We start from the raw sequence: 24347 nt of genomic DNA on the forward strand, positions 1-24347 counted from the left end.
ACATATTTTGCAGTAAGATTTGGTTTTTATTATATATATAATAAAAATGGGGCAGAAGATTTAAAGTATATTCACTATTTCCTAAATGTGATTAATATGCTATGCATTTTTAAATTAAACAGTTTGGCATTTTAGAAAATTCTTATCTGCCCTTATTTATTTATTTTAGATACCAAACTACTATAAAATTATAAAGAAACCAATGGATTTATCCACCGTGAAAAAGAAGCTTCAGAAAAAACATTCCCAACATTACCAAATCCCAGATGACTTTGTGGCTGATGTCCGTTTGATCTTCAAGAACTGTGAAAGGTTTAATGAAGTATGTTAGCTTCCAACCTATAGATTATTGTTATTATTATTTTTATTTTATTTTATTTTAGTTTAGTTTAGTTTTAGTTTTTGTTTGCTTATTTGTTTTTTGGATTTTGTTTTACCTGCTAAAGGAGTTTTCTAATTTGATTCAAACATTTTCTCTGCTTCAGTCCTGTCAAAAGTAAAAATCGATTTTATTTACAGCTCCAAAGAAGAAAGTTTGCTATGTATAATTTGGAGTATATAATTAAATATATTAAGAATATTATCAAATATTCCTTCCTAAATGAGTTGAAGGTTGGATTAAGTATGGAAAGTAGTCTTGCAGTTTAAAGTAGATTTTGTGGAATATGATTATAAATAACCTACATTTTGGATACTTTTAGAAAAAGCATATATACCCATGTTGGATTTTATTATTAACCACATAAATGTAGAACCTTAAAAGCATGAACACATCTTTGTTGACTCATCTTGAATAATAGCTTGTAATGTATAATGATGAGTTATCCGATTTTAGCGATGTTACTTTTATTAACTTTGGGGGATTTTTGTTTGTTTATAAGGATAAGAGTGAGTTATATATACCTCAAGAAGAAGTATGTTACTTAACATTTTGTGTTTATCTTTGGAAAATGCCAAGCCTGTTGTGGAAGTTTTCATTTCAGAAGAAAATGGAATTGGATGAGAATCCATAAAATCTTTATAAAGATTAATCTTTTTATTGCTGATGAAATTTGGGTGCCGTATGACTTACTAAAATAAATCACATTGAGTCAAAGTCTATTGATAGTTGTCTCTGGAAGCATCCAGATGGCATTTTAATATTAAAAACATAACAAAATTCTTATAAGTTTAAAAGTCTAGTTACCTTTATAACAATATGCCACAGTGTAAATTAGTACAATCTCTCAAATTTAAATTTTGAAATACAGTCCCAAGTTCTTTGTCTTACTTTTAATCAGTTTTATGGTTTTCAAATATATGTGCTTTTATGAACTATAGTTGACAAGATCCATCTTACCTACTTTCATAATTTGTGATTATTTCCTTAAAGATAGAAGTCTGGTTATTCAAAATTTGGCAGTTTTTTTAAAACAGCATTTCTTTTATTATTTGTTTCACAGATATTTTTCTCTTGAATAGATTGTTATGTTCTGACCAATTCCTGCTAAGATTAACCTCACTAATTTAGAAGGAGGCAATTATTGAGGTTTCACAGTAGCTTTAGTAACAGAAATTTGTAAAGAAGGTGGTTCCTTGTTCTATAGAATTTTAGAAGGCACTTAATCTGGTTATAGCAATTTGTTCTCCCTAGTATGGCTGACTTTCGTCACCAATCCTGTGCAGTCTCATAACTCTAGAAAGGATTATAATTTCCCTTTTTTTTTTTTGACTCTGGTGTCCTTTTTAGATGATGAAAGTTGTTCAAGTTTATGCAGACACACAAGAGATTAATTTGAAGGTAAGCTTTTCAGACCATGCAAACTTGGTGAAGGAATATGCATTACCAATAGGTGAATATTCCTATCTTTTGCTTGCAGGCTGATTCAGAAGTAGCTCAGGCAGGGAAAGCAGTTGCATTGTTCTTTGAAGATAAACTCACAGAGATCTACTCAGACAGGACCTTCGCACCTTTGCCAGAATTTGAGCAGGAAGAGGATGATGGTGAGGTAACTGAGGACTCTGATGAAGACTTTATACAGCCCCGCAGAAAACGCCTAAAGTCAGATGAGAGACCAGTACATATAAAATAAAATGACATGGACTTAAATCAGTTGTTTAAAAAAAGAGAAAGAAAGGAAAGGAAAAAAAAGCCTTTTATTTAAGTGTTGCTGGAATATTCTGCCTACGGTGGGCACCTCCTTGAAGAAGCTGATCGCTTTTATACAGTATTAGATTGAAATAATGGACAGAAAACATTCTTGTCAAGAAAGGGGGAGAGAACTCTATTTGCAACTTTAAAGTAAAAACAAAAAGTAAAAGTAAAATGATTTGAGGATTTGTTACTAACGAGGATGATTCTCTGATTATTAGAAATGGCAAATGTTTATGATCATGTGGTATTGATTGGTACAGGTTACTGGGTATACAAGTAAACATGTAAGGCTCATGTTGTTTGATATATTGTCTCTTTGAATTAGAGTGCAATTATTAAGACAACTTTTAAGCCTCCCCCTACACACACATTAACATACTTTGTTGTTTTCTAGTGAAAAATCAGTGTAACTCAGATTCCACTTTAATGTCAGTGCAGTTATGCATTGAATCATGCCATTATATTTTTTCCTCATTTTGATGCTGTTGGGTCTTAGTTTTTTGAATTGATTTAAAGAACTCAACAGCAGTTTTATTTTCTACTCATACTTAGGACCATTGATCATCATTTAATCAACTTCAATGGTCTATTGAAATAAATATGGTAACTTTTCAGTAGTGGATCATATAAAACAGTAGTCATTTCCAGAAAACACTTCCACACAGTTGTACTTCCCAGTCACATCATCTGATCATGCAGTTATTCCCATGAAAGGCAGAATGTTTGTTTCAAAATTAATCTAGTTTTCTGTACATGCAAATTTGATTGAGAAGGTGACAGCTGGCTCTTATCCAGTCTTCCTTCGTATCAGTTTTCTGATAGACCACTATTGGCAAACAGTAATCTGTCAACTACCAAATGTGTATAATTTTCTGTATTTCACTTTGTCTTATTTGTAAATAGTAAACTAAAACTTCTGGCAGATCAGCAACATTTGCTGAGCCTGTTTTTTAAGCTAATGTGTATTCTTACTAATGTTCCTATCAAGAATGGATTTGTAATATATACTGTCTATTTCTAATGTTCACATTCATATTTTGAGGTTCTATCTTATTTTAATAGAGAACAGACTTCTCAAAATCTTCAGAAGCAGCTTATTATTGAAATATCAAAATATTGAAATAAACCCGGTGGGGTTAGATTACTCATCCGTCCACCAAGTGGGACATTTGCATGGACTGGGGGCTTAAAGGACTTAGAAGAGACCTGTAAGTAAATCCTGAAAATGAGCCAATCCCCACTTGAATGGTTACTGGAGTAAACCCACCTTTGCTACCCTGATTATAGTACCCGAGGCAGATAAACCAACTTGACTCTGGTTCATTTTTCTTCTCTTCATCTTGATGCTCAGATTCAAGATGTGTGTTCTAGTTTGTGTACAGGCTTCTCTTTTGTTGGATTAAAAATTTTAGTCCTACTTTTGTGTGGACATATTAGAATATAAAGTGACCAAAACAGAAGAATTTGCCATTAGATATTTTTCAGACGTCAGCAGATTTGTGGCAAATCATTCACCTTTTTAAAAATTCAGCTTAAGCAATTCAGACCATAGACTACTCAGATTATTTGACATAATTGTCTAAGAAGCAAATATTTTTTAGTGCATATTGAATCAAATAAAGTGCTCTAAAGAAATTATTTTAAAGATTTCTTTGGGTTTTTCTTTTTTAACAAGAGGTGGGGGTAAACAGGAATGTGTTTCAGGCCTTCTGATGGTGTATTTAAACAGTACCGATTCTATTGCTTATTTACTTTTATCCTCTAACTTCTTTTTGGCTTCTCTTTTCCTTTTATTATAAATTAAGCTTTTTAAAAATAGACCAAACTTTTATCATTTTACTCAGATTTCAAATTCCTAAGAAGAGGATTTTTTAGAAATTTTTTAATTTTTTAAATTTTATTTTATTTTTTTGTAAGGGGAAAAATCATTTAAAAATGCTTTTCCCTATGCCTACTTCCCTTTTTCCACAACATCCATGATTTCAATAAGTAGACATATATCTAAGGGCACAATTTTGAAAAGTATAACTTCATTTTATCAAGCCTTTTTGAGTTCTAATATTTTGTAATTGCTCTTCATATACTTTTTAATATTCTTAGCTAATAAATCATAAATAGGTTCTGTCAGATACAGGGGAAAACAAATTTTAATTAAATACTTCTCAGTATTTGGAACCCTAAAAGATAATATGTTCCCATAAAAATCTTCTCACGTTAAGTAGATTTTTTTATTTCCCTTTTGTTTCTTTTAAGATTGGTTAAATCAGTCCATTAAAAAGCCATATAAAATAACATAGACTTTTAGTAGGCTATATTAATAAGTTCCATTTCTGTTAGCAAAGATAATATTTACTGCTGAGGAGTACTATTAAATTAGTATCTGTCAGTAAGCCACTTTTAAATGAAGATACTCAGTTTAAATGATATTAAAACTTTTTTCTTGCACACCGATCATTGTGTTTCTAACCTCATTTGTCCAGTTCTAACATAACTGTGGTTACAAAGTAACTTAGTTATATGTTTTTCCTATTAATTTATGTTTTTTAAAAAATACATTGAATTCCTGAAGGCAGTTATTGTTATACTCTCTCATATTTGTATTATTTGTTAAGAGGTAGTACTTTAGATTTGAAGAAAAGTTCACATAATAATGTTTCCTTAAAAGCTTTCAAAGTTTTGGCCACAGTTCAGTTTATTTCTCCCATCAGAGAAATGAGAACAGTGTTCCTCAATCTGTTCTGCTGACCCAAATTTGTGTTTTTTAGCACTTGGCTCAGCTGATTCACTGAGCTAAGAAACTGCTTTATAAGGGGCGGTGTGTGAAAGTTCCAAATATGATTAGATCATAGATTATGCTATATGTACAAACATCAAACCATTACTGAAATGATAAGGTATTAGATCTGCTATTGAAGTTATTCTTCTGGGAATCAACAAGTTGGTTCTTTCTGACTTCTATTTCTTACATAAGGGATTTTTAGATAATTTTAAAAGTTAGTTAATTCTCAATTGTTTTCTTATAAAAGATTTTGAGATTTTTAGTTAATCCAAAGAAGTAATGCTTTAAAGTGTGCAAATTATAGATTTATCAATTACCTCAGCAGGTATCCTGCCATTTAATTATTAGTGATTAGTGTGGATAAGCCAGTAGATTCAAGTCTTCCGACTATGCCCTTGGATTGTCTCTTACTATCGAAAATGGGACTAGATGCTGTTACTCCCTTCTCCCTTAGCCTTTACATCCTGTACCCACCCTCATTTACATATAATACAAAAAAAATCTCATTTTTTGGACTGGGAATGTAGCTCAGTGATAGAAGTGTTCCTGGGTTCAGTCTCCAGTACTACCCACCCCTACCCACATAAGAGAAGGATCTCATTTCTTGTCAGAACTAGCATTGCTCATTTGTCTGCTCAACACTGGATCATTGAGTTGTTATATAAAAATCTGCCCATCCCAAATCCCTTAATTAAAACAATCATTTTTAATTTGTATCATGAATTCTTAATTTATGTCACCTATATTTATTATCTGCTGAAGGTGATTCAAGATTTTCAAGGTGTATTATAGTTGGATCATGTATCAGATGTGGATGTTAATTTTTTTCCCCTCCCAGTTATCTCCTCCTTGATAAAGCAATAACACTGCTTTAAGTCTGTTGCCTAATAGCATGTCATAATTCTCTCCTGGATGGTGATTTTATAGGAAAGTTTGTATGCATATCACCCAATCTATCTTTTAAAAAAAATTAAGAAATTTAAATGTATGCTGGAGGTAATAACAATATATTGTGGCATTTTATTTTAAAAATTGGGGAAAGTTGCATATTTTTTTAAAAGTAGGTGTTTGAGTAAAAAAAAATTGAAGGTACTTTTTTAAGGAAAAAAATTTATATGCCACAGTTTACATAGACATTTCAGATTTCAACATGTACTCTTGAATATAATGGCTTCTTTTACTTGGCCAAAGGCATGTTTTACTTGGTCAAAATGCATTTCTTCCATCTTGGTTTCTTATGTTTGCTTACATGGTCCTTTATATATTTTTATTGTATCTTAGAAACAAAACTATCTTAAAAATTAATTTGGGCATATTTGTCATATCAAACTACAGAATGTATAAAATTAAGTTTAGCCCTTTGTAGCAAGTGATCTTTAAAAATTGAAAATTCTCTATTAAATTCACCAAATTGACATGTGGGAAGGAACCAAAATGATTTTGCAAGCACCATTGCAATATTCCCATTCAGTTGTGGCCTAAATTTCATTCTTAAGAATGAAATGCATGTCTGCTCCTGGTCTGAAAAATGTAGGCACTTACTATGTTTTAAAACAGCAAAACATGTATATAAGCCTATAAAAAAAGATTTGTGCAATTGGAAAGCCTGTAATTTTTCTATGTTGACATACCTACACACAAAAGGGTTAAATTCACAGCCTTACTAGTTCCTTGCTTCCAGTATTTCAACTGGTCTCCTCCCTTCATTATTACTACTACTACTATTATTTTTGCACATAGTTAACTGCCCTTCAATATGATTCTTAAAGAAAAAGTGCTGTTTCTGTGGTATTGTATTCTCTAAATGATCATATTTAATTTTTTTAAACAAGGTTGCAGTTTCTAATTGTTCCGTTCCTGTGTTTTTTGCTGGTGTGTAATAAGAGCAAGTTTTTTCTTTTCATGGTTATTTAATACATTAGCTGCCTGTAAATAATTCTTGTTACAATGCTCTGGAATGTGTTGTAGAAGTTGTATTAGATTAGTTTAAAGCCTTGTTTGAAAAACCACATTGTTTTGGTTATTTCTATTAAATTAGAAAATTGAAAACATTTTCAAATGAATTTCTTTTTCTTCCCTCTTCTGTGAGTTGGAACTTCATAATTTTAATTCTTTTAAAAAATGTATTTCAGGCTCCGGAGAAATTGTCGTGAACAAGATAAAATATAACCTCTGACTTTACAGTACCTAGACTCTTAGAATACTGAGTGTTGTGATAGGGATCAATACAGAATATAGTTGAAATGCACAGGGAAGGATCTAACCCAAACTTTGTTGTCAGGGAAATGATCTCTTTCACTCGTAATATATATAGGTCAGTGAACCAGGCAAAGAGAGAGTGAAAAAAAGACACAGAAGCCTGTGAGAGGGGGTGATGGGGGAGTATGTATTTCAAGAACTGGAAAGTTCAATTCAGCTGTAACTGTATAAGTTGGAGTGGTAAAATAAACTGAAGAACTGAGCAGGATCCTGTTCAAGTAGTTTGCAAGAGATGTGAAAGGGTTTTGACCTTAAACTGAGACCAACAAGCAGTCCTTGAAGAATTTTAAGCAGATAGGAATGAACAGTTGACATAATCAGATTTGCACTTTTGAAACAAGTTTAACTGTGAAGAATGAATTATGGAGAAGTGCGGAGCTGAGGACAAAATTGTAGGCTATAAATAATCCATGTGAACCTTAAAACCAACAATCTGATAGTGGAATGGAGGATAACTGTTGAATTTTAAAGAAAAATAGACCAATAATTGAAGCCAAGAGGTTGCTAGCATCTATTAAAAGAGGAAATAAGAGGAGAAAGGAATAACTTATGAGTGGAGGTGGGTGCTGAGTTCAGTTTAGGATATGTTGAGTTTGAGGTACTGAGGGGCAGTAAGGTGCAGGTGTCCATGGTTCTGGCACTCGTTAGAGATCCCTAGACTGGAGATAGCCTGTAAGATCCATCTGTCAGGAATCATGCCTATTTTTATTCACTAGTGAATATGCCTAGCTCATGATAGGCAAGTGTCTTAAGTTGAGCTAACAACATAATAATTGGTAACTAAGCAATGTAAGAGAATTAAATTTATAGAATGAGAATTATTAAAAGAGCAGAGGAGACAGTAGTTAAGGAGTAGAAAACGAAAACATCATAAAGACCTGTGTTAGGTGGGAAGAAAGGAAAGTGATAATAGAACATAAGAGAAAGGGGTTTCAAGAAGGAGTGGTGTATTAATGATATTAAGTGTTGGCAAAAGATAAAGTGGCCATTGAGTTCAGCTGTGTCAGAACCATAGATGACCTTGGTAAGAGCTGCTTCAGATTGAGTAGCAACAAGGGGTCTGTTGGTTAAATGAATGAGGCATGGAAGGAACAACTGAGTGAGCATACACTGGTTCTTCCAAGAATTCTGGCTTTAGTTTTTCTTTAGGTTATACAGAACTTAAATCTCCATGAATAACCAAGTAAAATATTTGAATAGAAATTCCTAATGTAGGTGAATTTTGTATAGCTAAAAATCCCTGCGGTTTAGCCACCAAACAGGTTTAGATTTCAACCCTAGTTTTGCCAGTGCCTTTATGATGTCAGTTGGCTTTTTGTGAAGTGGATAATCATATCCAGTTTTGTGAAGAGGATAATCATATCCAGTTCATGAATTTAGGTCATAGCATATGAGACACATAGTTTTTCACAAACATTTGTTTTCCTTTTTCATGTCTTCTGTAACCATGAAAAGGGGCAGTTGGAAAATAATTTCTTCTGTTTTACTGATGAGTTGAGAAATGGCTTCCATACTGGACTTCACATCCTTTAAATCTGTCCTCAGCTCTTAAAAATTAATGTAATCAATTGATTCTACATTAATTGACTCGAATTTCTGAATTCCAATAAACACCCACAATAGACTTTGGAGCTTTAAAAAATAAAAATACTAAAAAATGAGTTGATAGAAAAAGAAACTTTGTCTCAAGCTTCCTCCTTTTCATGTCATTTGGTCTCAGGTAATAGTAAACGTGCCATCGTTTTTTCATTTGTAAATAGTGATCTGGAAAGGCGGTGATACATAGGGATCTTTGTTTCTGACATTACACAGACTTTGTTCCCTGATGATGACATAAAATACTTGGAAAACTGGATAAGATTCATTTTTATTTTTAAAAATCTTTAATTATAAAGATACGCAAAACTCCACCCCACCATCTATGTAGCATTATTGCCAAAAATATTGACCCTGAATGTGTCTTATGGAATAAATAAAAGTGGAATGTAGGACATTTATAAGAGCTCTGCTTTGTATTCTTTAAAGAAAAAAAGAAAAAGAAAAAAAAAAAAAAAAGTAAATGTCTTAAACAAGTTAGGAGACTGTTCCAGATAACAGAAATTGAGTGTAGGGGCTGGGGAGATAGTTCAGTTGGTAGAGTGCTTGCCTTGTAAGCACAAGGCCCTGAGTTCGATCCCCAGCACCCAAAAAAAAAAAAAAAGAAATTGAGTGAATAGTAAGTGAACTTGGATTTGATTTTTGAATTACATAAACTCAGTCACTGAAGATGCTTCAAGAACATCTCAAAAATTGGTATATGAACTTACATAATATGGAATAATGTTTGATTTTCTTAGATATGACAGTGGTTTTGTGCTTGTGTAGAAAAATGTCCTTTTTTGGAGATGCATGCTGAGATTACTAGAGATGAAATGTCATTCTCTTTGCTACATTTCAATGGTTCGGTAAAAGTGCATTGTGTGTGTGTAAAATACATATGAGATACATCAGCAGCAGAATAATATACCGTCAGTCTTAGTGAAAAGTAGATGGATTTTGTCTCAACTGCTTTGTATGCTTGAAATTTTAAAAAAAATAAAAAGTGGCCTGGGGATATAGCTCAGTGGGTAGAGTGCTTGCCTTGCAAGCACAAGGCCCTGGGTTCAATCCCCAGCACTGCAAAAAAAAAAAAGCTTAGTGTGGGATTGAACAAAAATCACAGAGAAGTAGCAGTATTAAAAAATGATAATTGCTCTGGGGGCTGGGGAGATAGCTCAGCTGGTAGAGTGCTTGCCTCGAAAGCACAAGGCCCTGAGTTCGATCCCCAGTACCGCAAAAAAAAAGAGAAAAAATGATAATTGCTCTGAAGACTGTGACAATCCTTTTACTTAAATGACTTCAGAACAGGCTAAGCTCCAGAAGGAAGACAAAGCCTAATGGCCAATGTAAGGGTGGAGTCAGTGAGAGACTTTCAAACCTGGAACTTCAAAAGATGATACAGTCAGTGAAGAAATAAACCAAAATATGCTACCTCAGAAGAGTAAGAAAATTGGGTGGAGAAGAGTGGATTCCCCCTGAAAATTTGTATTCGAGGCTGACAAACCAGTTTGGAACTTAAATTCATGTGGTTAAAAAAAAAAAAAAAACTTAAGAAATTAAAGTTGTCTGAGGTTTGAAACACTATCTGGTCAATTAACAGAAGCCGATGTTTCCTTACTTTTGAAAGGAAAGCACTTTAAAGCCAATCTAAAAGAATTTTCATAGATAGCATTCTAGTTACCTTGAATTCTTTGTCAGTCAAAAAAAGACAAAATGAATAAACTAGAAACAGGAGAATCTAAGTTGCAAAAACTGCAGATATTAGAATTATTGGATGAGAGGGTTCAAAGGCATATTCTTTTTAAAAAAAAAATTTAAGCGTCTCTACAATCAAATTACATTACAGTACTAATTTGACTTTTGGGTGACAGGGGGCTGGGTATTGAGTCCATATGCATGCTAGGCAAGCACTCTACCATTGGGCTATGACTCCAGCCAGCCCGTGGCATTGTTGATGGTACAAAAAAATAGTGTGTCTTTTGATACTTGATCACTTAAATTCTATGCAATTTGAAATACGTGAGGAGTAGAAAAGAATTGTTAAAAAGTCAACAAGGAACAAGATATTTAGCATTGATGGAGCTGGGCAGAGTGGCACACCCCAGCAATTCCAGCAACTCAGAAGGCTCAGGCAGCAGGATCTCAAGTTCAAGGCCAACCTCAGCAATAGTGAGACCCTATCTCAAAATAAAAAGGGTATTAGAGTACCAGAAGGAGATTACAGAGAGCATGGTTAAGGATGGTGTTTGAAGGTATTTTGGTTAAGAATTTTCTAAATTTGATTAAAGTCACACATTCTTAGATTCGAGGAGTCTAAGAAATAGCATCTAGACGCACTGAACTAAGTTCTACGAGGTAGATAATGTCTAGGAGTATAGAGAAGGAAATCAAAGTGATACCCTTAAGTACTGAGGGAAAGTTGTCAATCTAGAATTCTGTACCTGACAAAACTAAAAAATGGGGCAAGGACATTAAGTGAAAGCTTTTAATCCCTCCTAAATACCACTCCTTGGTATTTGGTATTTGTCTAACAGAATTAAAGTCAGCATACTTTAGAGATACACAGTTCACAATGACCAGGTTAAGGAACCAGTTTAGATGTCCATCAACAGCTCAATGAATAATAAAGAAAATATGAGGCTGGGGAGATAGCTCAGTTGGTAGAGTGCTTGCCTTGTAAGCACAAAGCCCTGGGTTCGAACCCCAGCACCCAAAAAAAAAAAAAAAAAAAAAAAGACACATATATACACTGTGGAGTTTTATTCAGCCACAAAGAAGAACGAAATTATTCTACTTTCAGGAAAATGGATAGAACTGGAGGCCATAATTTTGAGCAAAATATGCCAGACTTGGAATCTTAAGTTTCAATTATTTTCCCTCATGTGGAAGCTGGAGGGAGAAAATAGGAAAAAGGGATGCTATGTTAGTGAAAGGGTGGCCATTAGGAATACAGGGAATTGGGGGAGGAGGGTGTTTTGGAGTGAAATTGATCATCTTGTGTTTATATACGTGTGTTTGTGTGGAAATGTGCCACTGTGAAGCCCATCATTCTGTGTAATTGAGATGCATCCATTAAAATAGAAAACAAAAAATGAAAACTTAATATCAACCTCTTTGAATGAATTTTTGAGTGCTCCAAGAGAAAAGAAGGAAGCCACGTATGATGGCTTATGCCTCTAATCCCAGCAGCTCAGGAGGCTGAGGCAAGAGGATCATAAGTTCGTCTCAGCCTCAGCAATTTAGCAAGGCCCTGTCTCGAAATAAAAATGACTGGGGATATAGCTCAGTGGTAAGTGCCCCCTGGGTTCAATCCCACCTACAAAAGAGAGACAGTGTGGGTGGGGAGGGAGAGAGAAAAAAGAAAAAATGAAAATCTAGGACAGAAAAAGGGGTAGTGAGCAAATAAAATGGTAAATGAAAGCACAGGGTGAAGTTGCACACATCCGTAATCCCGGTGGCTCAGGAAGCTGAGGCAGGAGGATCAAGAGTTCAAAGCTAGCCTCAGCAAGAGCAAAGCCCTAAGCAATTCAGCAAGACCCTGTCTCTCAATAATATATAAAAAAGGGCTGGGGAAGTGACTCAGTGCTGTTAAACTAATCCCTAGGTTCAATCCCCAGTAACAACAACAACAAAAAGAAGGTAAAACAAAGTAATGATATTATTTTTGATGAGTTAAAAAATAGAGAAATGAGGGCTGGGGAGATAGCTCAGTTGGTAGAGTGCTTGCCTTGCATGCACAAGTTCCTGGGTTGGATCCCCAGCACCGCAAAAAAAAAAAAAAAAAAAAAAAATAGCTGAATGACTTTCAGCATGATGATGTAATAAGTCCTGCTTATTGACTTCCAAGGGAAACATGAAAATTATTAAAAACAGATATGTAAAGCCTCTGTAAATGACCCTGTGGATAAACATCAGATAAAGAAACAACCTATTCAAGAAAACCCATGAAAATTCTGTAGGTTGTGTCTGATATCTAATCCTATATGCTCCTCCCTCCTTATTAGCGGTGTGGAGACTCCAGTACTGCTTTACCCAAGAACACCAGGCTACCTCTGCCCCATCTTGCATTTGGAGGGATCTTTTCCTTGGAAGAGCAGGATGGCAGGGTTCTCATCCTACCCTCATCTATTTTTGCTGGGGTTAAGTTCTAAAGAAGTACAGTTTATACATGTAGGCTGACTTCTTTGACTGCCAGAACCGGAAGCTGGGAAGGCTTCAGGCTACTGCCTGCCTACAGGCAGTGAAGGTGTGTCACTCAGAAGCTTGTCACTGTCCCAATTCCAAAACCCTGGTGTAGAGACTTTACTTGGGAACTTAATCCGACTATGAATTCAACTTTTCCAGAAGAAAATTTATAAAATGAAGTTAAGTTCAAACTTAAAGGCACAACACTGGAGGTTGTACTAAAAAGCAATTGAGATTGAAAGTACTTTCTAAACTACGTCCTCTAAAGTCTGTAGGGAAGGACTAGGGAGTAAGCTCACAGGAGCTCTCCTGGGATTAGAACGAATACAAAACAGACCTCAGAAGGTCCTTCAAAGAAGCCAGAGGTGGTGGAATTAGTTTGTAGAGCAATCAGTGATGATTTAATATCTGGGCGTGTCAAGGAAAGAGTAAGGTTGGCCTAAAACTTAAGCCCTTCCAAAGAAATTAAACATGACCAAAGCTGTGACCATCTGTGGATCACAGCAGAGGCTTAATAGTGATGGAGGGGAGAGAATACACTTCACTAAGATAGTCACTAAGCAATAACAAATCCCAGGGATGCAAGAGGGAAAGGATCACCCAGAATTTGCTACAACATATTATGTAAAATATCCAGTCCCTAACACATACCAAGTATGCAACTCATACACTGAAAATACAAACCAGCAACAAGGAGTGACTAGATGTCACGTTATTTAAAAAAAAAAAAAAAAAAAAAAACTTGAAGGTTGCCATTAAAAACATGTTTCAGGGAGCTGGGGATATAACTCATTTGGTACAGTGCTTGCTTTGCAAGCACAAAGTCCTGGGTTCAATCCCCAGCACCACCAAAAGAAAAAAATGTTCCAGAACATGCTGTGCACACTGGTGCACCTTGTAGTCCCAGCTACTCAGCAAACAGACAGGAAGATCTTTTGAACCCAAGAGTTTAAGGCCAGCCTGAGCAACATAGTGAGACCCACATCTCAAAATGAATAAAACAAAAAATTGTTCCCAGAATTAATGAAAACTGATTATAAGTAGTGGAGCTGGGAATGGTGATACATGCCTATAATCCCAGCCTATGATTCTCAACAAAGAGGCTGAAGCGGGATTCCAAGTTTGTGGACAACTTAGGCCCTGCTTCAAAATAGAAAATAGGTTCTAGGGATGTAGCACTGGTAGTTTGCTTGTAAACCACGCATAAACACACACAAAGTAATGGGAAGTGTGACAACAATGTCGTATAACAAATAGAGAATATCAAGAGAGATTTAAAAGAAGAAGATAGAAATTCTGGAGTTGTAAAGTACAATAGCATTTGCAAGAGAGACTCAGTGGTACACTTTGTAACTCGGAGAAGTAATAAAGGTAGACCAATAGGACAGAGGACTTAAAAAAAAAAAAATGAATGTGGGGCTGGGGAGATAGCTCAGTCAGTAGAGTGCTTGCCTTGTAAGCACAAGGCCCTGGGTTTGATCCCCAGCACCCAAAAAAAAAAAAAAAAAAAAAATGAATGTTGCTTCAGAAACAACTCGATGACAACTTTAAGCACACTGACGCAGGCATAAGGAAGCATCAGAAGGAGAGAAAGAAAAACAATACTTAACAGCCAGAAACTCCCCAAATTAACTGAAAAAATAAATAAATAAATAAAATAACTTGCACATCCAGAAATCTGTGTGAACCCTAAGTGGGGTAAACACAAAGACTTTCACAGATATGTCATAGAAACAACAAATGTTGAAAGTCAAAGACAAGAAGAAAGGCAACAAGAGAAACAACATCCTATTTTTATGAAGATCAACAGCTGTTAGACAAACTGGAGCTAGAAGGTAGTGGATAACTTTCAGAATGCTCAAAGAAAAAAAATTGTCAATCAAAAATTCTCTGTCCAGTAAAGCTCATTCAGAAATTAAGGTGATATACACTCATAAAATGTGAGAATTTGTGGCAGACTTGTCTATACGAAATATTAAAAGAGGATTCTGCTGAAAGCAAGTGATTCCAGTTGATCATTTGAATTCTCCTCAGTAAAGGTAATTATGTAATTACCACATTGGACAATACAAATGAATACAGATCCCCTCATAAAGTTGAACATTTCAAGTCAAATTCTTATAAGTAGGGGAACATCTGTATTTCCTCTTGATTGATTTTAAACAATTGGATAAAATTATATACATAATATTTGCCCTATTAATATAAAAACTTAATAAATGTGTGTATTTCCTAATAGCACAAAGGAGATGGGCCAGAGCAAAGTTGTACAGGAACAGGGACATTGTAGTTGGTAAAAATAGCAAGGTTTTGGATTTGTAACAATGGATGTAACTTATAATATCACAAAAAGGAGAAAATTAAAACAAGTGTTACTATAAGAGCAATGCTTCTATATGGAATTTGCTCTGTAAATTTGAAGCAGACTCTAATAAGATGTATATGGCAAAGACCAGATCAACTAAAAATATCCTCAAAATATGCTTTGAGAAAAAATTAAAGAAATGAAAATACTACAATTAGGAAATATTCACTTAATGCAAAAGAAGCATCAATGGGCCGGGCATGGTGGCAGATGCCTGCTTGGGAGACCAAGGCAGGAGGATCCCAGTACCGCAAAAAAAAAAAAAAAAACGGGCTGGGGAGATAGCTCAGTCGGTAGAGTGCTTGCCTTGTAAGCACAAGGCCCTGGGTTCGATCCCTAGCACCCAAAAAAAAAAAAAAAAAAAAAGAATTCAAAACCAGCCTCAGCAATGGTGAAGCACTAAGCAACTAACTCAGTGAGACCCTGTCTCTAAATAAAATACAAAATAGGGCTGAGGATGTGGCTCAGTGGTCAACTACCTCTGAGTTCAATCCCCAGTACCAAAAGAAAAAAAAGCAAATTTAGAGAAATAAAGATAAAAGATGTAAAATCAAGAAGATATGTAAATCTAACAATTCCAATAATCACATTAAATATAACTGGATTAAACAATCAAAAGACAGATTGTTGTTATAGATTCATAAAACCTGATCCAATAATATACAGGAGACATACTTTATATTTAAAACTAAAAACAGGGCTGGGGATATAGCTCAGTTGGTAGAGTGCTTGCCTTGCAAGTATAAGGCCCTGGGTTCAATCCCCAGCACTGCAAAAAAAAAAAAAAAAAAAAAAAAAAAAATTAAAACTAAAAACAAAAGAATGGGATGGGAGTGTAGCTCAGGGGTAGAGAGCTTGCCCAATATGCATAAGGCCCTGGGTGCGGTCCCCAGCAAATTTTTTTGAAATATTTTTTTAGTTGTCAATGGACCTTTTTTAATTCATTTATATGCAGTACTGAGTGATCCCAGTGCCTCATGCATGCATGGTAGGCAAGTGCTCCACCACTGAACCATAACCCCAGCCCAATCTCCAGCAAATTAATCTAAGTAATTTAAAGGATGGCTTACAATATGCACACAGCCATCCTAAGTAAGATAGAATAACTGTACTTAAAATAGAAATTAAAACACAAAAATGATATGGAAGAACTGTTCATAAGATAAAAGGATTAATTCACCAGGGACATAAAACAGTATAAACATATAAATAATAAACCTTAGAATGAAACACCAAAATATATGAAGCAAAAGCTGACAACAAGCCATGTGTAAAGGTGTATGCCTATAAATCCAGTGATTCTGGAGGCTGAGGCAGGAGGATCTCAATTTCAAAGCCAAGCCTCAGTTAAGCAGCTCAGCAAGACCCTGTCTCTAGCTATCTAAAGTATAAAAAAAGTACTGGGGATGTGGCAAGACTTCAATACCCCCCTTTCAATAATAGATAGAACTCACTAGAAAGAATGAACAGAAGACTTGACTTGTATTATCCTACAAACCAGCTCATGTAATGGACATCTTTTAGAATATTCCTCTCAACAAACAACAGAATATACTTTGTTTTCAAACACTAATGAAACATTTCCCAGGAAAGAGTGATAGTCTATAAAACAAACCTCAGAAAATTTAAAAGAATAGAAATAATGCAAAACACATTCTCCAGCTACAATGGAATGAAATTAGAAATTGAGAACAAGAAAGAAATTGGGAAACTTACAAATATGTGGAATTATTAAACAATACTCCTAAATATTAATGGTTCAAAGAATAAAATAAGAAAATACTTTGGAATGAATGCAAATGAAGATAAAATGTAACCAAACTTAGGAAATTCGGCTAGAGCCCTGCTCAGAGGGAACTTTAGAGCAGAAATACCCATGATATGAAAAAGCTTGAATAAACAACTTAACCTTTCACCTTAAGACATGGGAAAAGAAGAGCAAATTAAACTAAAATGAACATAAAGAAGGGAGTAATAAAGATCAGAGCTGACGTTATGAAATAGAGAACACCAACAAAAGCAAAACCTTGTTATTTAAAAAGTTCAACAAATTTGACAAACTTTTATCAAAATTGACAAGAGACTCCAATTACTAGAATCTACAATGAATGATGGGGTATTACAGAAATAAAAGTGTAAAAATGCTATTAGCAGCCGGACATGGTGGTGCACATCTGTAATCCCAGCCCCTTGGGAGGCTGAGGCTAGAGGATCACAGTTCAAAGCCTCAGCAACTTAGCAAGGCTGTAAGTAATAAGCAACGTAGTGAGACTCTGTCTCTTAAAAAAAAAAAAAAATGGTTAGGGGGATGTGGCTAAGTGCCCCTTGGGTTCAATCCCTGGTACCAAAAAAAAAAAAAAAAAAAAAAAAAATACTATGAACAATTGTACAGGCTGGGGAGATAGCTCAGTTGGAGGCCCTGGGTTCGATCCCCAGCACCGCAAAAAAAAAAAAAAAAAAAAAAGAACAATTGTATGGTAACGTATTAGATACCCTAGATGAGGAAATGGATTTTTAGAAAGAAACTACTGAAACCGACTCAAGGGAAAGTAGACAATTTGATAGGCGTGTAACAAAGTTGAAGTAGTACTTTAGAAAACAACAGGGGGAAAAAAAAAAGAGAGAGAAACTGCCCACAAAGATAAACCCAGAACCAGTTGACCTCACTGTTGAATTCCATCAAACACGAAGAATTAATAATAATTCTTCACAAATGCTTTGTTTCTTTCTGCACATTTGGGAAAATAGCTTGAGTTCATGGATCAGAAGCCAGCATTGTTAAGATGGCGATAGAAGAAAGAAACACTTTAAATTCATCTTATGGGGCCAGATACCAAAACCAGACAAGACCTCATCAGGAAAGAGTACACATTAGTATGTCTCAAGAATGCACAAATCTCCAGAAAGTACTAGCAAACTAAATCCAGCACCACAAGAATGATACACCAAGATAAAGCAGATTTTTTTTTTTTTAAACTGGGGATTGAACTCAGTGGCACTAAACCACTGAGCCACACATCCCCATCCTATTTTGCATTTTATTTAGAGACAGGGTCTCACTGAGTTGCTTAGGGCCTCCCTAAATTGCTGAGGCTGTCTTTGAACTTGCAATCCTCCTGCCTTAGCCTTCTGAGCTGCTGGGATTACAGCCATCGCCATCATGCCCAGTGGTCAAGCAGAATTTATCCCTGGAATGCAAAGTCAATTTTTTAACTGAAAGTAAATGGAATACATTAATATAATAAAATACAAAAATTGCATAATATTCCAATAAATTCAGAAGAAGCACTTAAGAAAAATCCAATGCCTTTCATGAAAAACTCTCAACAAATGAGGTACCAAAGGAAACTTCATTGATCCAATGGAGTATCTGAAAAAACCCACATTAATGTCATACTTTGTATGAAAATATGGTGAAATATCATACTATGATATCATGGTGTATGACTGAATTCTTTCTCTCAAATGTCAGGAAAAAAGGATGACTGCTTCTACTACTTTTATTCAGCATCTGGAAGTCCAGGCAAGGAAAAAAAAAATCCAAATTGGAAAGGAAGAAGTAAAACTATCTCTATGGGTACACATACAATTATGTATAGAATATTAGAAGGAATTCACTAAAAAACTTTGAGAACTAATTAACAAGTTCAACAAGGTTGTAGGATCTAAGATCAATATATAAAACTTATTATTTTCTACACACTTGCAATGAGCAATCCGAAAATAAAGCAATTTTACTAGCCAGGCATGGTGGTGCATATCTGTAATCTCAGAGACTCGGGAGGCCAGCCTCATTAACTTAGTGAGACTCTGTCTCACAATAAAGAATAAAAAGGACTGTGGATGTAGCTCAGCGATAGAGTACCCCTGGGTTCAGTCCCTAGGACTGAAATAAAACAAAAGATTGCTGGTGGGAATGTAAAATGGTACACCTGCTTTGGAAAACAGTCTAGCAATTGTTCAATCTATCAAACTACTATATAAACAAAATATAGTTTATCCATACAATGGAATCTTAGCCATGAAAAGAAGGAACTACTGTCATACCACAGTATGAATGAACCTTTTTTTTTTTTTGGATGCTAGGAATCGAACCCAGGGCCTTGTACTTACAAAGGCAAGCACGCTACCGACTGAGCTATCTCCCCAGCCCCAGTGAATGAACCTTGAAAACATTCTAAATCTAAGAAGTAAATTCTCTACAGGAGAAAACTCCAAGAATAAATGTCTTCAGGGTTTTTTTTTTTTTTTTTTTTTTTTAAGATGGGTCTTGCTATGTTGTCCAGGCTGGCCTCAAATTCATGAGCTTAAGAGCTCCTCCTGCCTTATCCTCCCAAGTAGATGGGACCACAGGCACACCACAACACTCAGCAGATAAGTGGTTTTATAAATTAATTCTACTAATCATATGAAGAAGAAATAATACTTCATGCAATCACATTCAAAGAAACTAAAAAGGGAAATACTAACTCCTTTTCTATTCAATTTTTCCCACAAGATAAGGAAACCCAACCAGAGGGGATGGGGGGGTGAGATTTTTCATTCTTTGCTGGACGGCCTAAGCTCATAATCTTTTCATGCTGTCTCCATGTATCAACCCTTATCCTTCAGGACTTCATCACAATTCTGTTGACATTTTCCTGCTTTCATATGCATAATCTTCCTGACTACATGTGTCCGTCAGTGTGTGACTATTTGTGTGCTAATTTGTACAAGAGATTTCCTAACTGCTGAATCTCTGGTAGATATCTATTTTTTCTGTCTACTATATTTACATAAACAGTAGAGTCTTGCTTTTGAAGATAAATTTTTGCCCCTTGGGATCTGCCATTCTTCTGGGTTCCAGTACACTGGTGGATGACAGGCACTTCCCTGGGCATGAGGCTGCAACAGTAGCCAGCCCATATGTTGATGTTTGGTAGTAGGAGAACCCTTGTTACTGCTTGGATAACCAAAGGGTCTGTTCCACTTGAAGTGGCTGCTGAACTTAAAAAGTGATGCCTTCCTCTCCATCATCTTCCAAATCTGAGATTGTCCTTGACAATTAGGTAACACCTTGAGTGATAATAGGTGGTTGTGGGTCAAGAATGTTCTCAAGGTCAGTTCAGCAAGCCTTTACTGTAGTATACAGTGAGTGATCCTTCGAGGGGCTTGACAATCTGGAATTTTTCTGGCATTAAATCCTTTTTATTTTTATATTATTAGCTAAGCTTAACATTTACTGAAATAACCATGGGAATATTTCAGTATTTTAATGATGAAATGTGGTGCAGACTGGCCAAATATCAGCTCTGGTCTGTCCACTGAATTTAGCCCAGGGGCTGTGAGTTTTGGCTTTGGCTTCTTGATGAATAGTTCATTTTTCTCTTTCTCTCCCCTGCCCCTTTTCTCCCTCCCTCTCTCTCTCTCTCTCTTTCTGTTTGTGAAAGATGGTTATCAATATCACACCTGGGGGACTGGGGAGATAGCTCAGGGGACTGGGGAGATAGCTCAGTTGGTAGAGTGCTTGCCTTGCAAGCACAGGACCCTGGGTTCGATCCCCAGCACCGAAAAAAAAAAAAAAAAAAAAAAAAAAGAAATCACACCTGGGACATTAAAAAAATTTCATAATTTTATTTTGTTTTATAACATACCAATCTTCCACTGATAAAAAAAAAAAAAACTAAACAGGATCCACACAAGTAATTGGAAAAGTACTAATATAGACAATAAAAAACAAATTCTACTATCAAAACAATTACAAATGGGGAAAATTTTTGAGTTGCTTTAATCGCCAGGATTTTGAACAAATTGAAATGAGTGAAGAAAATTGATAAAGGAGACCGCATTAGGACCAGACACGCCTGTAAGACCAGTGACTCTGGAGACCGAGGCAGGAGAATCACAAGTTCAAGACCAGCCTTAGCAGTTTAGCAAAACCCTAAGCATCTTAGTGAGACCGTGTCTCAAAATTTAAAAATAAAAAAATTTAAAGGGTAAAGCACACTTTACCAGAGTGCTATATCCCCAGATATTTTAATTTATTTATTTGCAGTGCTGGGGATTGAACCTAGGGCCTTGTGCTTGCAAGGTAGGCACTGAACCAACTGAGCTATCTCCCCAGCCCTATTATTTTGTTTATTGAATTAATTCATTTTGGTGCTGGGGATTGAACTCAGGGGCACAGTACCACTGAACTACATCCCCAACCCCTTTTTTTTTTTTTTTGTGGTGCTGGGGATCGAACCCAGGGCCTTGTGCTTGCAAGGCAAGCACTCTACCGACTGAGCTATCTCCCCAGCCCACCCCAACCCTTTTTATTTTTTATTTTGAGACAGGATCTCACTAAGTTGCCCAGACTGGCCTTGAACTTTCAATCCTCCTGCTTCACCCTCCCAAGTTGGCCTTGAATCTTGCAGGGATTGTCTCTGTTGAGGTCTGTGATGAAAGCAGGAAAAGGCAAAGCTCCCTGTGGCAGTGACATGGTGACTAACCTTCTTCCTGGCCATCCAGGCCTGTACCTTCTGCTGCCATCCTCTGCAGCTCTAAGATAGCTGCAAAACTGACTGTAGGCAGACACCATGGTCTGTGTCTTAACATCATTTAGGATAATGAGGAAGAGACAAAAGAAGGGCTTCAGGATAGGGATGGTTTATCTTTTAATGAGATCATTGAGCAAGTTCAAAGATGATACAAGGGACCCAAGAGAAAAGAAGTTTGAGAATGAAGTGTTTGGTTGGTTCAGGGGGTGATGGGTAGGAGATGGGATCTAAATCAAGCAAATGGTGGGATCTCCTCTTTCCAGTTTCTGTTTTGGATGAAGAAAGCTCCATAAGAAAACTGGATTAAAGGGGAACCAAGGACTGCCTTTGTGCCTCTTAATATGTCCACATGATGCCTAGATCTCTCTGACTGGAATCTACAATTCGAGCTGGCTTCCGTGGTCTTCATACACACGTGGTGGGAAACTGCACCTCCTCCTGTGACTGTGGGAAGCTCAGTGCCGATGCTGCTGTCTTCACCCCCATGCTTGCCCCCACGAAGGCTTCCTCCCAGCTCCAGATGGGCCTCTCTTCGTGCCCTGCCCATGGCATGCCGGCTCCCTTTCTTTACTGAGGCCCTGCTCTCCTCCTAGGCCCGAGTAGATCTCGCTCACTATCCCATTGAGGGCCTTCTGCTCAGAAGCTATTTAATCAATGCTTTCCAACTCAGAGGAAATGTCATTAAGTTATCGATCTCTAATTGAAATTTTATCATTAATTGTGAGATGGAACCCCAAATTCCCAGGCCTAGACTCCCCCTACCCACCAGGTCTCCTAGAAACACGCTCTGAGGAAGAAGAAGGGCAAGGTGGGGGGCGCAGGAGTTGGTAATTCAGCCCTGCCCCCTCCCCTTGGCCACTCAGCAGAGTTGCCTCTTGGGAAAAGCTGAGCCTCCTGTCAGCCCAGGCTGGCCTGTCAGCTCCCATCTGCCAGTCCCATCTGCTCTTCCCAGACCACCCTGCTTTTGTTGTTGCTGCTGCTGCTGCTGCTGTGACCTCTCTCCCATCATTTCTGGCTGCCTGCAAACCCTGCCACCTCTCAGCTTCTCCCTGGGGAGCTGTCGCCCTAACTTTCTTTGCATCTCCTCTCCTGCCAGTTTTCTCTTAACCAACCCCTGCCCCCACTCATTCCTTCTGCAAGGCATCTGAGGATCCACTGTTCCGCAGTCAAAAGGAAAGAAACATGGAACCCTGCCTTTCTACACACATGCCACTCCAACTGGGTTGGTCTCCCCACTGTGGTCAAGGAGAGAGAGACCGGGGCTGGGGAGATAGCTCAGTTGGTAGAGTGCTTGCCTTGTAAGCATAAGGCCCTGGGTTTGATCCCCAGCATCCCCCACCGCCAAAAAAAAAAAAAAGGAGAGAGAGACCAGAGGGTTTTCCACCAAGACAGGACTAGTTAGCAAGTTCCCAGGTTGGGAACAGAATTGATTCCTCATTGGAATCTCACACATCAAGTAGAGAGGTAAACAAGCCCTGTGAGAGAGGTCATGGACCAGAGTGGCCCTACTGGTTACCTCTGGAGCAGGGCCTAGAACACGGGTTTCCTGACTATATCCAACAAACATGTGCTGGGTATCACCTGTGTGCCAGACAGTGAGTCAGAGCCACTGCCATCTCAAGAAACCCCTGGTCTTATTTGCATTCCCGCTCCAGGGCTCTTCCCAAGTCTAGCTGCTGATATGGAATGAATTTTGGGTCACTGCTGTAAGAGGAAATATTCTAATTTTCCTTGCCATGCATGGCAAGGTCTTAAATGCCCTTGCATATTTGTTCAGTGAATCTGTCTCATTTTCCCTATAACAGCAGGGTTCACACAATCACTCTTGTTGCTTATGGAGCAGGATTGTCCATGCAGTGCTAAGGGAGTGACCTGGGTTTTCACCAGTGGGGGGCAGGAGGCCCCGAATGCCTCATGTCTGCAGCCTGCCTGCTCCCGATGTGTTAGGAACAGTCGACTGATTTTGACCTAGTTTCCCTGACTTCACAGTCTCAGAGGAACACTTTTCTCCCCGGGAAAGTTCCCGATGGGCAGCACCAGCTTTCCTAGCCCCCTAAAACTACATCCTCAACTCTAGAAGGATGACAATAGCCAACATTTATTCAATGCTTACTTTGTGCAAGGCACTATTTTAAGCACTTTCAGCAGAGTAATTCTTTGAGTCCTCTCTGACAAGTATGAAATGGGTTATTAGCACCATTTTGCAAATGAAAGGAACCGAGGTTCTAAGGGGTTAAATAATTTGCTTAAAGCTTCTGTTGCTGGTAAGTAACAAACCTTCCACTTAAATTCAGTTAACCTGGCTTCAAGATTATGCTCTACCACCCCGCCTCTTGGCACGCCGCGTCACTATTACTTGGGCATGGATTCATTCCACAGCAATTTAAGAACACACATGGGGGGGTGGGCACATGATCATTATTGGTGTGTTGGGGTGATCCATCTTGGTCATCAGTTCTCATTTCTCTGGATCTCACGTGATGACACGAGTTAGGATAGACACTTCTACCTTCTCGATCAAGGGTC

The 24347-nt window shown here is 36.9% G+C and overlaps 1 protein-coding gene across 2 annotated transcripts in view; it reads left to right on the top strand.

The window, feature by feature from the left end:
* Trim33 (tripartite motif containing 33) overlaps positions 1-6967 on the top strand; it is a 126653-nt gene extending 119686 nt beyond the window's left edge. The window contains exons 18-20 of one of the 2 annotated variants that reach the window (XM_047547309.1): positions 170-322; positions 1730-1780; positions 1860-6967. In XM_047547309.1, coding sequence (XP_047403265.1) covers positions 170-322; positions 1730-1780; positions 1860-2072 — 417 coding nt within the window. In that variant the 3' untranslated portion in view covers positions 2073-6967. The remainder of the gene's footprint in view (positions 1-169; positions 323-1729; positions 1781-1859) is intronic. The other variant, XM_047547314.1, reaches the window with a different exon arrangement.
* Positions 6968-24347: the final 17380 nt, after the last annotated feature.

Source organism: Sciurus carolinensis, chromosome 1 (assembly GCF_902686445.1).
Source record: "Sciurus carolinensis chromosome 1, mSciCar1.2, whole genome shotgun sequence".
Lineage (NCBI taxonomy): Eukaryota > Metazoa > Chordata > Mammalia > Rodentia > Sciuridae > Sciurus > Sciurus carolinensis.